The sequence below is a fragment of the Falco biarmicus genome, chromosome 3, assembly GCF_023638135.1.
Source record: "Falco biarmicus isolate bFalBia1 chromosome 3, bFalBia1.pri, whole genome shotgun sequence".
Classification (NCBI taxonomy): domain Eukaryota; kingdom Metazoa; phylum Chordata; class Aves; order Falconiformes; family Falconidae; genus Falco; species Falco biarmicus.
The window spans coordinates 60,486,715-60,502,489 of NC_079290.1; the positions used below are offsets into that span (position 1 = coordinate 60,486,715).

The following is a 15,775-nucleotide window of genomic DNA, read 5'->3' on the forward strand; positions in this document are numbered from 1 at the left end:
TTTTGCATTCACTTTATTCTGTGCAGGACTACAGAATATGTACAAAGTCTGCATACTTTCTTGACATTAATGAGTGAAGAAAAAGCAACTAAATACATAAATCCATATTAAGTACGGAGAGCACAAGTTACAGAGAGGTTGTAAGTGGTTCAGAAAAAGTATGTTTCTGATCATAAGGTTTTTGTGACCTGCAATATTATAGAACTTTTTTTTCAGCAGAAGAAATAATATTGAAAAAATTTACCTTCAAAATGACAAAGGGACATATGTGCTCTGATTTATTTACCAACAAAACTGTTATGTTTTGAGTCATCATTTATGATAACTGAATCTAAAAGCAGAAAAGTTTCACAAGCATTTTGTGAATGGTACATGATTGCCTGCCATTATATATATGCCGTTATAAGGTTGAAGATCAGCTGAACATTCTCTGCCCATGATGTAGCGTGCTTAGATTCTGTAAAACAGTGAATCTGTATAATAGGAAGTAAGGCAAAAAATTAAATACACTGTATCATCAGGACTAGGTGGCACCCATCTCACCACAGTGAGGTGGAAGGAATGTGCGTCATTGTCTCCTTTTCCTTTCTTTCAGATTTTCTTGTTTGAATTTTTGGAGCCCAGGCTCTGATGTCTCCTAAACATCCTAGAAAGTCCAGACATGCAAAAGAGAAATTTATCAGTTCTTCTGTGTTTGGAAAAAAAAAAAAAAATTAAATCCATGACAAACTTATGGTGCCATTACTTTACTACTGTCACAGCCCATTTGACTCTTCTGCTGTTAAGATACTATATAGCAAGTGTTTTCCTTCTCAAAGGAATCATGTGTTGTCATATCCTTCCCTGATGACTGTGGCTGGAGGAAAGAACAAGCAAAATATCTTTAACTTCCAGTGACATAATGCTCCCCATATAAGAACGGTTGGGATTTTCTGTATAAATCCGTAGGAACTCTAAGGAGAGGTTTTCTTGGATGTATTTTTTCCCAGAAAATCCCCTTTGTACATACTGACTTTTAAGTCTTTGAGCCTGTCCATACGAAAGACTTGGGCAGTCACAAAGCAGCTTAGGAGTTTTACATTAAAAACCAGATACCATTCCCCGATGGACTGGGTCTGTGAAGATAAAGCTTATTACAACACCTCAGAGTTTACATTTGGGACTGTCTCTAGGGGCTGAATCTGGGCTGTCTTATCTCCTCCTTTACAGCTGTTTAGGTATTTCTGCTTTGATTGATCTGAGAAATAGGGCTCCTTGCATGACAATGGAGACACTGTGTATTAGTCCCTCTTGTGTTCACTCCAGGTCTGATTCTGAAAGATTTGTGGCTTTCTCCGATTTTACTTTACCCATGGGCTGGGAATTTCAGGTGCCAGTAACTGTGCTTCCTGAGAACTAAGAGAGATCCTGCCTTGGAGAATGTAACCAGGCTTATCACTTCACTTGCAAAGCCAGTAAATAAAGCCAGGTGTGGAAGTAGAATCTTTCCATTCAAGTTTCAACAAGCTACTACCACAAAGTGTTTTCTTTCTTTAGTCCCTTTCCTACATTTTGGAAGTACCAGCTGTCCCTCAGACTTAGACACCTGCCAAAGATCGATGAACTTTTCTTTGCATAAAACCTCCAGACTTCAAGTAAAGATGTAAACAAAAAGTTACAGGGATTTAAGACTCCCTTCACTCGCAAAAAGAAAAGACAATTACATCAAGTGCTTAAATGTTAACAGTTGCAAGAATTTTGATTGCTTCTCTGTTGCCAATATTATTTGAAATATTGCCTAGTTCACCTTTTTTCCCTTTATAATTAGATCCTAGTATATTATTTAACGATACTTGCATCATTGTTGGCACTGGTACAGGAGCCTTAATTTGGAGGTTTTGTTTGGTCTGTTTGTTTTTCTTTACTGTAAGTCTTTTCATATCTGAACCTTATGTTCATGCAAGTATTTGGTTTTTTAAGCGTCTTCATTTTTTTTTCTCATTTTAGAAGCTATAAAAGGCAAGGCTGTATTTTGCTTAAAGCCCAGAAAATCTCTAATCTCTCAAATAAAATAGAAATAGTTCATGAAATAGAGGGGACTAGCTTGAAGAGGCTTCTCCATCATTAGTAGGCATACTCATTTGTCCTTTTGCTAATCAAAAACACCCTGTTTTTTCTACTAAGCCATGAACTCCCAAGTTTATGTAGTCATCAATCCCTATCTCACCTGTAACAAAGCCAATTCACTCAGAAAAAAAAATAGAATAATTCCAAACTCATACAGATTGCGTTATTTCTAATTCTTGGACAAGAAAAGTGACCCCTCCCAAATAAACTACCCATTTTATGTTGTTTCAAGCTGCCCTTGTTCTGTGACCATACCCTCCCCAGGAAAAATTCTTACTGCATCTATTTCTTTCAGCCTAGAAAAGCTGATCTTGAATGTAGCAATGGTCTTTCTTTAAGAGACCATAAGCAGAGAAAACACAACTGAACGGTGTGTGCTTCCCTCTTTGACAAAATGTGCAAAATTCTACAGCGGTCAGTGGGACAGGACTAACTCTTCAGCTGGGTCTGTGGCTTCACATCTGTACTGAAAGTGACTGCACATGGAGTATATTTCATTCATTATATACTATGTGTTGCTGGAACTCCTGACCCATTGGCAGAGCCTGTGTAGCTATGATGGTGAGACACCAGATAAATAGGGAATTGTTCAATGCCACCTGTAATAAATATATAGACTCTTGCTCAGTAGGAGGAGAGTTAGTGGCTATTTCTTGTAGTCTTCTATTTGCCTGCCAACCGTAAATTATAAATTCCTGTCCTTTAAAGAGTAATTTCCATCTTCTGTTTCAAGATACGGTTTACGTATGCTTTCTAGTACTGTAAAATTTTTAAGTTACAGGATGAATTGCAAGAACCTAGTGCAATATAAGGGCAGGAAGAAATAGATCAAAATCTCCAATGTTAATCCATGTAGATATGTTATGAACACATCAGAGACAACTGATTACAAGGATGAAAAGGACGTTATGCTGTAATTATAGAAAAAAATTGTCCAAGGGTTGTCTTTTTTTAAAGAAGCAGTATTAAATGATAAACTTATTAAATAATGTATGATGAGAAAAGATATATGAAACTTTGAATGCAAAACATGAACAAAACAACTGATTTTTTATAAAATGGTCATGAATTAAATGGCTGTACAATAGAATTTTCAGTGTCTACACAAATATTGTTGAAATTGTAGGAACCCTATAGACTGTTACAGTTTGAGCAATCAGGTTCTTCATGGACATAAAACTGAGATAATAAGGTTGGGTTTCGATTTCTTAATCTTGCCATCTATTGGAACTTTAGTATTTTAGTAGAAGAATGCAGCGATGTGATTCTAGCATATAGATAAAGTAGGGCTATGGGAATAAGCGACTGAAGTAATGGTCAATGTGTAGATTAAAGGTTATTCTGTTGCTTGAATCTGTTAGCATTAAAACAAAGCAAGCATACAAGTTGAGATACAGAAATAGATCTCTAAAAAGTGCCACTTACATATGTTTATAATAAAGCACGAGACTAGGAGACTTACTACAATGAGCAGAAAACTTCAAATTAAGCTCTACAATGTCACCATAACAGTCTGCAAAGGTAGCCCAACAGTATACATAGCTGATGAGGGCACTGTTAGTGGAGTTTAACAGCTTTGCAGGCTTTTACATTTTCTAGGGAAAAAACCAACTATTTTTTCATGGATAATAAAAAAGATCTTGAAGAGGTTTTAGTTTTGAACAGTTGAAGCAGGCCAGAGGCAATAAGAAACTTTCCCATTCTCATTTTACAGCTGGAGAACCAAGACACAAAATATTTAATTGACTTGCCTAAGATCACACACACACTAGTCGTATTAAGACTAGTAAATGCTCTTAATCTAGATTCAGATCCTTAGGTCATCTTCCTTCTGTAAAATAATTTGTAAAAAAATTATGGCTTCAGTTAGGTGAAGCATCAAGACTGTTTAGGAGAGAAAAAATAGACTTGACATTTCAATAATGAAGTAATCAAGCATGTTTCCCTTTGTTTTCAATTTGGAATTACTTTTGGTGGAGGTGTAATTATAAATTCATAAGTTTCAGTTGATAAATACCTAGATTGTACAGGTTAAGAGCTTCTGTAGTAAGAATCCTGAAGTTCATGCTTGTATGCAGTAGGCCCTTCTTGAGAAAATTACTTTGTCACTTTGAATGAGGCTTTGATTAATAAAAATTTGATTTACTGCATTCCAATAGTGTGGAATAATGTCCTGAATCAACAAGTTACTAAACCCCATCATCTCATGTACTTAAGAACAGTTACACACTTAAGTTTTCTTTTGAACTGTTTTGTTGATTTGTCTAGTTATTCTTAACATCTTTGATTGCTGTGTTAACGTCTTCTTTCTTTTTTCATGTGTCTTTTTCCACTCTGAAAAAAAAACCCAATATATTTAGCAGACATTCACAGACCATTTTAGTTTAAGCAACCGAATTTCAGTAAATATCTGAGAAGCCTAATTTCTAACAAAAATTAAAGTCCTTATCATGTTTAGATTTGTATCTCTGGATAGTCATTTAATTTTGGAATTGTTAAAAATAAGTAACTTAAAAACTACATCAACATTTTCCTTTCCCAGACATCATATTTAATCCCCAAATTTGAAATACTTGAATCCTAGAGTTAAAAATAATACCCATGTGTTCCTTTCTTGATGCAACAGTAAGGTTCCGTCTGTATAAGTAGATTCAATTTCCAAGGCTTTGGAATACTATAGTAGAACTGCATAGTGTGAATTAAATTTAAATTACATTTCTTTCTTTCAGAAAGGCAATCTTAAGTTCTACCAATAGCCAATATGGATTTGATACCTTTCACTGTAATGTAGATTTTATTTTTTGGCTTACAGATAGGAAGACTTATTCTCTGAAATATAGATGTGTGGAAAAGGAACAATGCAACTTCAAACAAGCAGGAAATCTGACTAATACCTAAGAGCAATAATACAGTCATGGAGCAGTGCTAGCTCAATTGATAATCTTGAACCCTTTTTAGAGTAGGCAATTCAGTAGTTACTAAAGAAAGCAATTTTAGTAGTAAGAATTAGAGGAAACTTTTGGATTATAATTGTAATTGGGGCAATTTTGTAAAATTCATTAGCAAGATGATCTCATTTGTACAAATATAAAACGTATCACTCAAAGTTCTGTGAGGTTTCCATTGACCCAGGTGCTTATAATGTGTTAATTTACATCAGAGAAACAGCAGTGTGTGAAAATTGGGCAGCAGACAGGATTTAGTTATTTTTCATTAGCACTTGGACTTTGATAAAAGGGAACAGAAAAGAGCTGCTTGACCTTTCAGTGCTTAAATTATTAAAGAGCAAATAGATTTGAGGTCTAGATGCTTGCAAATCTAATTTGTCTTGTGGAGTAAGGATGAAAAGACATTTTGAGTTTGAAATTGCTCCAGTCAACTTAGTTCTTTCTTTAATGTATCTGAAGATGAATAGATGGCAGGCATTTAAAATGTAATATACAAGGAGTAGTGCATGTAGTATAACTAACATGAATTTGCCAGAGAAAAAGGAGCGTTGTAATGACAGATTTGTTATTAAAATATCTACAGTCTTAACTTTAATCACTAAATGAAAAATGAAAAGAACCTTCGTTTCAACCAGTACTGAAACAGGTCATATTACCTTGTCTGGTTTGAGATCCCTCTTACATTCAGTCCTGCTGCAATAAAAAAGGTAACAATACTCTCTGCAAGGTGACATCCAAATAACTGAGTTTACTATCTGTCATGCTTTGGTGAAACTGAGGGATTCTTATCTTTGCTGTGGTATTAAGCAAGTGTATCCAACTTCACTACCTTGCAAGAATAGCTGTTTGCGTCACCTTTTCCTTTTTTTTCCAATACTCCATTTGAATTTTCAAATGGTATTTGTTGTAAATTCACTGTAAATTAATAATTAGAGGAGGCAATACACTCTTTTCAAAGTAGCTTGGAATCCCAGTTCTAAGCAACTGTGTTTTGTTCTAGAAAATTAACTGCTATAATCATGTCAAATATTGATTTGGAAGAGAAAAAACAAGATTGCAATGTGGATATTTCGTGGTTAGTTTTTACACATCAATTCTCACAGGATTAAAGAAAGGTTGTGATGTATTGACCTTCATTTACTACTCAGCATGGAATTAATCAACTAACAAAAATCTTTCTGCTAGATGTGTAGACTTTGTTGCGCAGAGTTGCAAAATGTACAGAAGTGACCTCTGAGTAGACCCTCAAGACATTTGTTTCTCTCCCTGGCTATACCAAACTTATACATGGTTAGATTTCTGTGTGGGGTTTATCATTAGATTAAAACATCTAAATTTAAGTGTCCACTTGTAGATGTCTACATGTGAGCTGACTATTTAGTTATTGCAGTACAGCCTAGAAAACAATTAAGTTAACCTAAAAGTAGATGCCTCCTCTCTAGTCAGGTCTTTAAGATCTCTTCCCTATACTGAATAGCTCTCCAATGACTGTAATGGGAGTTTACAGATGTATAGACATCTTCATGGTGACATTTGAATTTAAGTGTCTTAACATTAAACTAAATCTCATCCATGGTGACAGTCTAAATCAGTCAGAAGAAGAGGTATTAAGCATTCTCAGTGTTTCTGGGCATATTTTTGTGAGCATAGCAAGTGCAGCATCTCCTACTGTAGATGCTAGATCTTAAAAACGTAGTGAACGGGGTCTATTGAACATGATCAGTAGATCTAGTAAAAGAACAGTAAGAAGGCCAAGAGAACTGGCGTTCTTCTGCCTCTTGGTGATACTCGGCTATGATGGCTCTGAAGACCTAGCATCGTGCTGTCATAGAATCATGAAGTCAGAAAGGATTGGGTTGGAAGGGACCTCTAAAGGTCATCTAGTCCACACCCCTGCCATGGGCAGGAGCATCTTCCACTTGATCAGGTTGCTTAAAGCCCCATCCAACCTGACTTTGAACAGTTCCCTTGATGGCACGTCATTCAAGCACACAGCATTATCGAAACATGCAAAGGCAGCTTGGGGGTAGAAGCAGTGTGTTAGTCTGGTTGTGCACTGAGTCAGTAAGGCTCCAGAGAGCGCAAGAGCTGGAAAGTTCTATGCCAGCGCTCAAAGCAGCTTGAATCTAGCAGAGCCCAAGCAGCTACAGGAGTTCACAGGCTATGAGCTGGCTTGGTGACTGCACAAAGTCCTCTCTCTTATTTCTAAACCAGATTTGCCTTCAGAAGGGGAATAGCCATAGCTGTGCAGTGATATGACTAATCCAGTAAGCCTTGTTGGGTCCAGACTGAGACCTGCAGAGGCCCAGCCCAAGTGTCCCTGTACTTTGGGCAGTCTTCTGTAAACATAATCATCTACCTACAGAAGACTTGAGTGGGAACACGTTAGAAGACTATGTGGGTATTTCATCCTAAAGAAACATACCCTACCCAGAGATCCCTGATTTTTATGAATTATTAACTTGAGAGATCATAAATTGTTATTAGATGTAGATGATGTGAAAAATGTGGACATACTGCTGCTTTAACATCAGTTACCTATACTGACTTGCTTACCAGGATTAAAGATTCCAGGAGACAAATAATAATTAAGAATCACTGGTCCCCAGTGAAGCAGTAAACTTGCAAGCTGGTCCTCTTTAGAGACATGGACTTCCCACTTCACAAATTTGAAAGCACTGACTCAGGATTTTACAGTAGCTGCAAGGTTATAGTGATTACACTGTTTGCATATACAGCAGAAATCACAATTTCTTTGTCTTGCTTGAAAGTCCATAGCACCTTTACAGTGGAGAGGGATGGACTGTTCCCTGTAGGTCCCAGTACAGTAAAGAATTCACATGCAAACTGATTTGCTTTGCAGAATGCAGAAACACTTAAAAATATGGTTATCTCTAAGATAAAAGTGCTTTGCTGAGTGAGAGTAACTTCCATCAAAAAGTGTTTTATTCTTTCTCAGTAACAGTCAATATGCCACTGAAAAAAGACTTTTTTAAAAGACAATTTTAAAAGACTGTAATTTACTCCATGTGTGCTTTTATAAATAGTTATAATGTCAACAGTTAAACAAATACTATTTCCCATCTCATTGTAATTTATTTCTTCATTTTTATCTTACTACTCATTGCATTTCATTTAGACAAGATAAAAAGCTTAGAGAATGGAATCTATAGCACTAATCAAGCAAGCTTTTTTTCTGTACAAGAGTTCAAACAAGAAAATGTTCTGTGCATTTGCTATGTAAAAAGCTGTGATGTGTGTGGCTAACTTTGTTTTTCCAAAACAAAATGAATTTGTTTGAAAGCATGAATCTATTCCACAAATCCATACACCTGAATATCAAAATGACATTTTCTTCCTGTATCCTTTCCTATTAACAGTTCTTTTTTTTTTTCCCATAAATATTGCTATGCTATTATGGTTTCAGAATGAGTTGATTGTCCAAGTCTTAAAACAACCTGTGTGTTTCTTTTGTTCTTTCCTTTCTACACTCTTAGTGTCTATCAAATAGTTGTTGAAGAAGAACGTCCACGGAGGACCAAAAAGACAACTGAAATCCTGAAGTGCTACCCAGTGCCCATTCATTTCCAGAATGCCTCGCTTCTGAATTCCCAGTACTACTTTGCTGCAGAGTTTCCAGCCAATGGTTTACAAGCTGCTCAGCCTTTTACTATTGGTGATAACAAAACCTACAGTGGTTTCTGGAACACTCCTCTTCTTCCTCATAAGAGCTACAGCATCTATTTTCAAGCTGCCAGCAGAGCCAATGGGGTAAGTCTTATGCAGTTGTGGTTTTATACAGTATTTGGGTGTAAATAGATGACTGGAACTATGAACTAGCAAGATGCCCAGTTTAGTTGCTAATGAGAAAATGAAGGAACCGTGAAATTTAACACACTGAATTTAAAAATAACATTTTTCCTAATACAGTATTGCTTAATGATTAAATGTTACAGGAAAGAGGGAAAAACATTTTGTCAATAGTGAGTAGACAAAGTAGTGTAATACCATTCTATCTTCCTATCTAAAAGCTGTCCAGTATGTTTGACTAGCTTCTTTTTTCTTTTTTTTTTTTTAATTTGCTTTGAAGAGGAATGTGTTGTGATTTCTTTTGCTAAGTTTAAGCCAAACTTGACTGTGGATTTTAGCACATTTGTCTTGGCCTGTCCAGTCCCATTACCTTAGTTTGTAACATCTTGAACTCCCATATTCTCATTTGGTTGCCCTGACTGAATTAGAAACCACTTTTTCTCCCCATTTCTGCAAACAGTAAAAGAAAAATAAGTAGATGGAACTGAAATAAAAAGTGTGTAAAAAGGTCTTTGCAGATCATGTTTCATCGGACTAATTCTTCCTGGAATTGTTTTTCATTTCCTGGACAGATCTACCTAGAGCCCTTCAATTCTTGATCAGCTTTGGCTGTCTGTGCTGACAGCCTGGAAATGTTTTCTGCCAGAAACCATAATGGTTCCTCTTTCACAGTGCACTGACAGTGCAGAAATGTGAAACACCATTGATTGTTTTTTCTTTCTAAAATTGTCTAGCATGATGCCTCAAACTATATTATCTGCAAGAAAAAGAAAACTCTTCCAAGGTCATTGTGTTGCCAAAGTAAAAGCTAAACACTTGCCTGTGCTCTTGTGAATATCTTTCACATATTTTCTACTGTTAAAGAAACCTTAAGTGAAATATTTATATACCATACCCAGGCAGTGTTTGTCCATATTATGAAAGCCCATCCGAGTTGCTTAATAAGCAGTTAAATATGTAATGAGGCACATTAAATTAACACTTCTCTGACATTTTATCAGTACTTTTAAGAATACAATCATGGATTACTTACTTTCCTTAGAAACACAAGATGTGACCTTTTTCCTCTTTATTTGACACAGGAAACCAAAATTGACTGCGTCAGGGTAGCCACAAAAGGTATGTTCATATTGTGTCATGTGTTCTGTATTTCAGCTTGCTGACCTTCCCTTCGTCAATGGTCATTGCAAACATCCAGAAGTGTTTATATTGCTAAAAGGCATCACTAAACCTATTACAGAATTTTAAATGATTCATTTCCATCTCTAGCTGAGATTTAGGAAGTAAGTTTGTTTGTTTGTTTGTTTGTTTTTAATAAGAAACGTATTACTCATTTTTAGGTGTCTACTTGAACACAGGGTTTTTAAAATATATTCTGTGGGTTTTTATATGATCTCACAATAAATATTTTGGACTTTGCTGTATAAAGTGGAGTTGTAAAATTGCCAATTGCAGGGTGCATGCTAGGTGTTTCTACATCTGTAGTGAAACATTACCCCTTACTTGTAAGCAATTATCTTTTCTTAGTTGCTTTATAAAAGAAAAGTGGAGAAAGCATGTTCTGCATTTTCGTGGTACAGATCAGCTATATTTATTGGACTGTCAGCACATGATACTACTGTTTGTGAGACAAGTTTGTATAAGTGAGACAGTGCTAGCTGTAGGTTTGATCCTCAAACAAGGAAAGATAAACATGCTGATAATATATTTAACTTTGGAGGGTAGAGTCTGTCTGTGATTATCTTTGTAGTCTCATCTGTTTAGTACCTGCTGGTTGCAACTTCAAAGCCTGAAAGAGTAGTGATGGGATACTATGATTATCTGGAGATTGTAATAGAAGAGAAAGAATGAAAATACTGCTGTGAGTAGGAGCAAGTAATACCACCCTGCAGTTTGGGCAGCTGGTAAAAGTATGAAACAAAAACTGCTCCATCTGTCTACCACTGTTCCTTGTGGGAGAGCTTGCATGTCTCATAGTGACTGTCCCTAACACCCTAACATAACTGATTCCACCATGATTTCCTTTACATGTAGAGTTCACATTTCCTCCACCACCACTAAATCTAAATAAGATAGATGAGAATCTCGTTACTTAAAAGTAAAAGAAATTTTAGCATACAGTTGCCTCTTTTGAAAGGCCGGATCCTCCCTAATCTGACAAACATTTTTTATGGCTTTTTGAACTGATTCCTGGTTGTTGGGTTTTTTTCCAAACCAAAGGAAGTCGTTTTAATTCTAATTTACTAACTGACTACAAAACTTTAGAAAACTTTGAAATATCTAAACAAAAGCTTTATAACATATAGATGAGAGTTTAATTCCACATTCAAGTGGAATCCTGTGGTGTTGTTTTCTGGTAGCTTCAGTGATACCAGGAGTGGACTGCATTACCTCAGAAATCATAATAGGTGATTAGAGGAATGGATTTTAAATTATTTGAAGATTTGTATTCCTAATCACTAATGGATGTTCAACTATTTCAATTACTCGACTGACTGAAAAATCTTACTTTCTCATTTGAGAAGTGAGGGTAACTTTATGGATTGGAATAGCTCCCATAGCAACAAGCAACTTTGACTGAACCCGTTTGGCAATGGAGGTGTGAGAAGTGCAGCTTTTATTTTAAACAAATTTCCATGCATTTCTGTTGTGAAAGCATGTTTCATAATTCTTTGTAATACCTTTGCGAAGCCTGTAAAATAATGTGAGGGGTTGCTGTGAGGACTTTGAAACCAGAGGTGTCATCAATGGCATTTATAGTTCCTGGTGCAAAACTTCCTTGTGGGGTCTTCTGTAAAGCACTGATTTCCATGCTTATAAACTGAATGTCTGTATTATATTTTTAAACTATATTAATTTTTAAAAACAAAATGGGAGACCGTGACATATTTTAGTATGATATTAATCATACCTGTCTGTACAGATTTTTTCCCTTTAGATCTAAGAGATACTTGAGAGAAAAGCAGACTTGTGTGCCCTCTTTGGACTTCCCACATATGGACTAGAAAAAATAGCAAAAATGCTTAATGTCTGTAGGTTAGAAGTTACCACCCCTGTAGTGGGGCAAGATAAACTGTCCTCTCCCATTCACCTCCCCTTCTGTCCACACACCCGCAAACACCTTAGCTCAACATTTACATTGCCTGTACCCCAGGAAACAAAGTCTGCTGCGACCGCTCTGCCTGACCTTTTACAGACACACACCATTTTCCACTGAGTTTTGTGACTACACTATAGCTGCTAGACAGTAAGCTACTTGAACTCTGTCATGTGCTTGTTGTGTCCATTTATTACAGTGCTTCTTACAAATAAAGTTGCAAGGAGTCCCCAGTACAACATCGAGTTTTCCTGTGCTAATAACATCTCTGAAATGTTTGTATTCTGGGCATCTGTTATCTTTAGGAGTTCATATTTGGTGGTTTTTAAAGTTAAAAGAAAGTGCTTTAGGCCATTCACATATAAAACTGGTACAATCTTCTTTTAAATTAAGGTCTGATCCTGAAAATACCTACAGTCTTGGGTAGCCATTGGAGTTAGTAGACATACTCTAGAATTTAATAAGTGCGTGTGAAACCATATACTTTCAGGCCCTAATCAAGTCAGTTATGTACCTAATTTTGAGCACAAAGGCTAATCTCACTGATTACAGTGCAACAATTCTGTCTTAAAGTAGACATGTAAGTATTTTACTGAATAAAGGCCAGTGCCATAAAGTATACCCTGTAGAACAAACATAACGATGCAGCCAGCTGTCTGCTTGTTTCTTGAAAGTTTCTGCAGTTCCATTCAGATTGAATCTGAAGATTGCACTAAGCACATCGACAGCTTTTCCTGGGATCCAGGTCACCCAAGGCAGCCTCCAAGCTGCTCCACTGAGCCAGCCAAGCTTGGCCAAGCCACCTTGTTGTCTGTATTAAGGGTGTGTGGTTTTGCCTGTTTGAAGTCTGCCCTTAGAACCAGTATGGGAGTTCAGAACCTGACATGAGCATAGCTATATAATATAATTTTCTAGTTGTATTTCCTTTAATCATTCCAACTCCAGATAATCTAAAAGTTGTTGATGCCCTTGCAACCTTCTTAGGATCACTGAGTTTTGCAGTGTTCATTCCATGGCCCGCTGTATGCTTTTGTATTTTTTGTTAAAATAAAAATAATGAATAAGTGTAACCTAAAGAGATAAAGCCTTTTTGACCCAGATCCAGCAGAACCCTTACAGTAGGTACTTCACTTTTCATTGCAGTTGATGTCAACAGGAATAATGCATGTGCTTACTGTATGTTTACTGTCAAGCAAGTGCTCAACTGGCACACACTAATCTGTGTTGCTGGATCAGAGCCAAAGTGCACTAGATAGATAGGCTTTTATACTGACAGGCTTCTTGTTAGAAAAGTACAGCATAACTGCAGAAAAGTACAACCTAACTCTACTGGTCAAATACATGTGTAGGGTCAGTAGCTGGATAATACTTTCTCATTCCATCAAGTATATTTTAAAAAAACTCAATTTGTAACATTTTAAAAAATGATCTTGTTTTATGACCATTACATTTTTACAAATGAACCCTCTGTTAAATGTGTTCTTTTAGAGATCATATAAAAATCCTGATAGCAATGATTGTAAGTTTAGTTTAGGATCAGAATGTTGAGTTTTGTAGAGCTGAAAGTTCTTCTGCTTCTGCTGAAGTCGAAGGGATCCTTTGCCACTGATTTTGCTAGGAGAAGCATCAGACAACATATTCTTCTGATGTGGAGTCTTATGATCTTAGTTTTGTGTAGAGAAAGGCTTCTGGTGCCTCTGTGACTACAAACGTGGAGACTGCAGGGTTTCCACTCCCATTATTTTTGACAAGATAATTAAACAAACAAACAAACAAAAATCAGGAAGAGATTTTTGTACCACTGGTAATAAAGGTTGTCGTGTTTTGCTTGAAATATGGCTTTCATATACCTACTCTTTCTTCAAGCTAAATGACTGTAAAATCTCAACAGACGAAGTTGAAAACATTCCAAAACTCCTCCAAGTTTATTGCTATCAACTTTATGGTGTTTTGTGATTTATATTAACACTATATTTCCTGATATGACTTACAACACTGTCTGGATAGAAACATCTTGGTTATCTCCTAGGAATCCAGTTCTCAAGAGGGAGACATCATTGTTCTAATTTTGCAATATTGGAAGGCTTTCATTAATTATGAGAGAGAAAAGGATATTATAATATTTTAAATCCAATAGCAACAGTACTCTAGCAGCTACTATCAACACTGCATTTCATGTTGCAGAGGGATATTTCAAAATATTATGCAGCAGCAGTTTTGAGTTTAATTGTCTGCAGATGGTAGATGATCTATTTTCCTCACTCCTTGCCACATTTCTAATAGCACCCAGGCTGTTCTATGTAAATGAGTGATCTTTCATATAATTTTGTCCTTAATTTTCCAATATTTTTTTCTTTTTATCATTCTCCAGCTGCATCATGTTGGATCTGACCTTTTAATTTTTTTTATATTTCTTAATATATATGTATCATAGTGTGCTTAACCATTTAGAGGCAATCGTAGAACTGCTGGCAAACAAAGAAATATGAGGGTTTATTAATGTGAGCCATGGTAATAGTGGTCTATACCAGTCAGTACTTGTTACAGCTCTGACAGCAAAGTCTGAATACTTGAGGCACACAAACAAATCAGATGTTTCAGGTTTTTCTTGTCTTTGTGGCAAAACATGAACTTGAAATTCAGACCTCAAACAGGTATATATGCATACCTAACAAAAAGTGTGCCAGCTCTCAGTGGTCATTCTCTATATGCTGAAAGTTAACTATATGTGTAGTGTGTGCATTTTCAGAACAAAGACCCAAGTGGGTACAAGAAAAATAATAGCTCAAAACCATTTTACATAAACATTATTTTAAAAAAGAATTATAGGGAAAATGTACTACTATGAAATAGGAAAACAAAAAGTTAAACTAGTTCAAGTCACCTGGAGAGATTAATACTAGACTAATCTGAATAAGCAGTTAACTTTCACTTAGAAAGCCCAGTTCTGTGACCAGCAGAGCCAAAGAGTCTCCAGTGTGCTTAAATGCATTCTATGTAAATAATGTGCCTTGAGTCTTTTTCCTGAATAGAAGTCACATACAAAAGCTTATTAATTTGTAGAATAACAAAACTAACAACTGAAGGTGAAAAGGAACTTGTGGGAGTTTTTGGGGTTTTATCTGTAAGAAGTTCAGACAATAAACTATTGACCAAGATTCTTCTTGCTGGCCTAGCTTCAGTCTGGCTTTTTTTTCCCTCATGCATGCTGACCTGGAAATCTTCCTTTGCCTTAGCTGCGATAATCGTGACTCAGCTTACAACACCATACATTCGCATCGCCCCTGCTGCAGGCGACGACCAACTAACAGGTCAGATGTTCAAGTATAGACAAGTCATCATGCCCATTTTGTCTCATTTTCTTTGGCTCCTTTTCCATGATGGTGTCTTCGTTCTCTGCCCATAAATAGTTTTCTCTGTAAAAATTTCTTTTTACTTATAATTTTTTCTTCAGCTCCATTAAATTAAATGGTGTACTTGGCACCAAAACTTACACACACATCCCTGTACATACAACTCCGCTGCATGTGCCCATTGTGTGTGTGATCTGTGGGATGTTCCTTCAAGCCTGATGTTGTAAAGAGGTCTAGTCTTGCTCCATCCATAAAATAAATGACAGTTTGAATATAGATATATATATGTGTATCTGTTTATTTTTTTGTGTTATTAGATGAAGATACTATAATTTCTAAGTAAATCAGGCTCAAGAGTTGCATGTGTAAGTTAGCAGAAAAATCTTGAATTAATGGATTTTTTATTGTTTTTTACTGCAGAATTTTGGGAAGATCATATTTTCTGGCAACATTTCAATAAG

General features: G+C 36.1%; 1 protein-coding gene across 9 annotated transcripts in view; it reads left to right on the forward strand.

The window, feature by feature from the left end:
- Positions 1 to 15,775, forward strand: part of PTPRM (protein tyrosine phosphatase receptor type M) — a 481,749-nt gene that overhangs the window by 290,630 nt on the left and 175,344 nt on the right. For 5 of the 9 annotated variants that reach the window (XM_056332147.1, XM_056332148.1, XM_056332152.1 and 2 more), the window contains exons 12-14: positions 8,552 to 8,825; positions 9,947 to 9,983; positions 15,198 to 15,272. In XM_056332147.1, coding sequence (XP_056188122.1) covers positions 8,552 to 8,825; positions 9,947 to 9,983; positions 15,198 to 15,272 — 386 coding nt within the window. The remainder of the gene's footprint in view (positions 1 to 8,551; positions 8,826 to 9,946; positions 9,984 to 15,197; positions 15,273 to 15,775) is intronic. The other 4 variants (XM_056332151.1, XM_056332153.1, XM_056332154.1 and 1 more) reach the window with 1 other exon arrangement.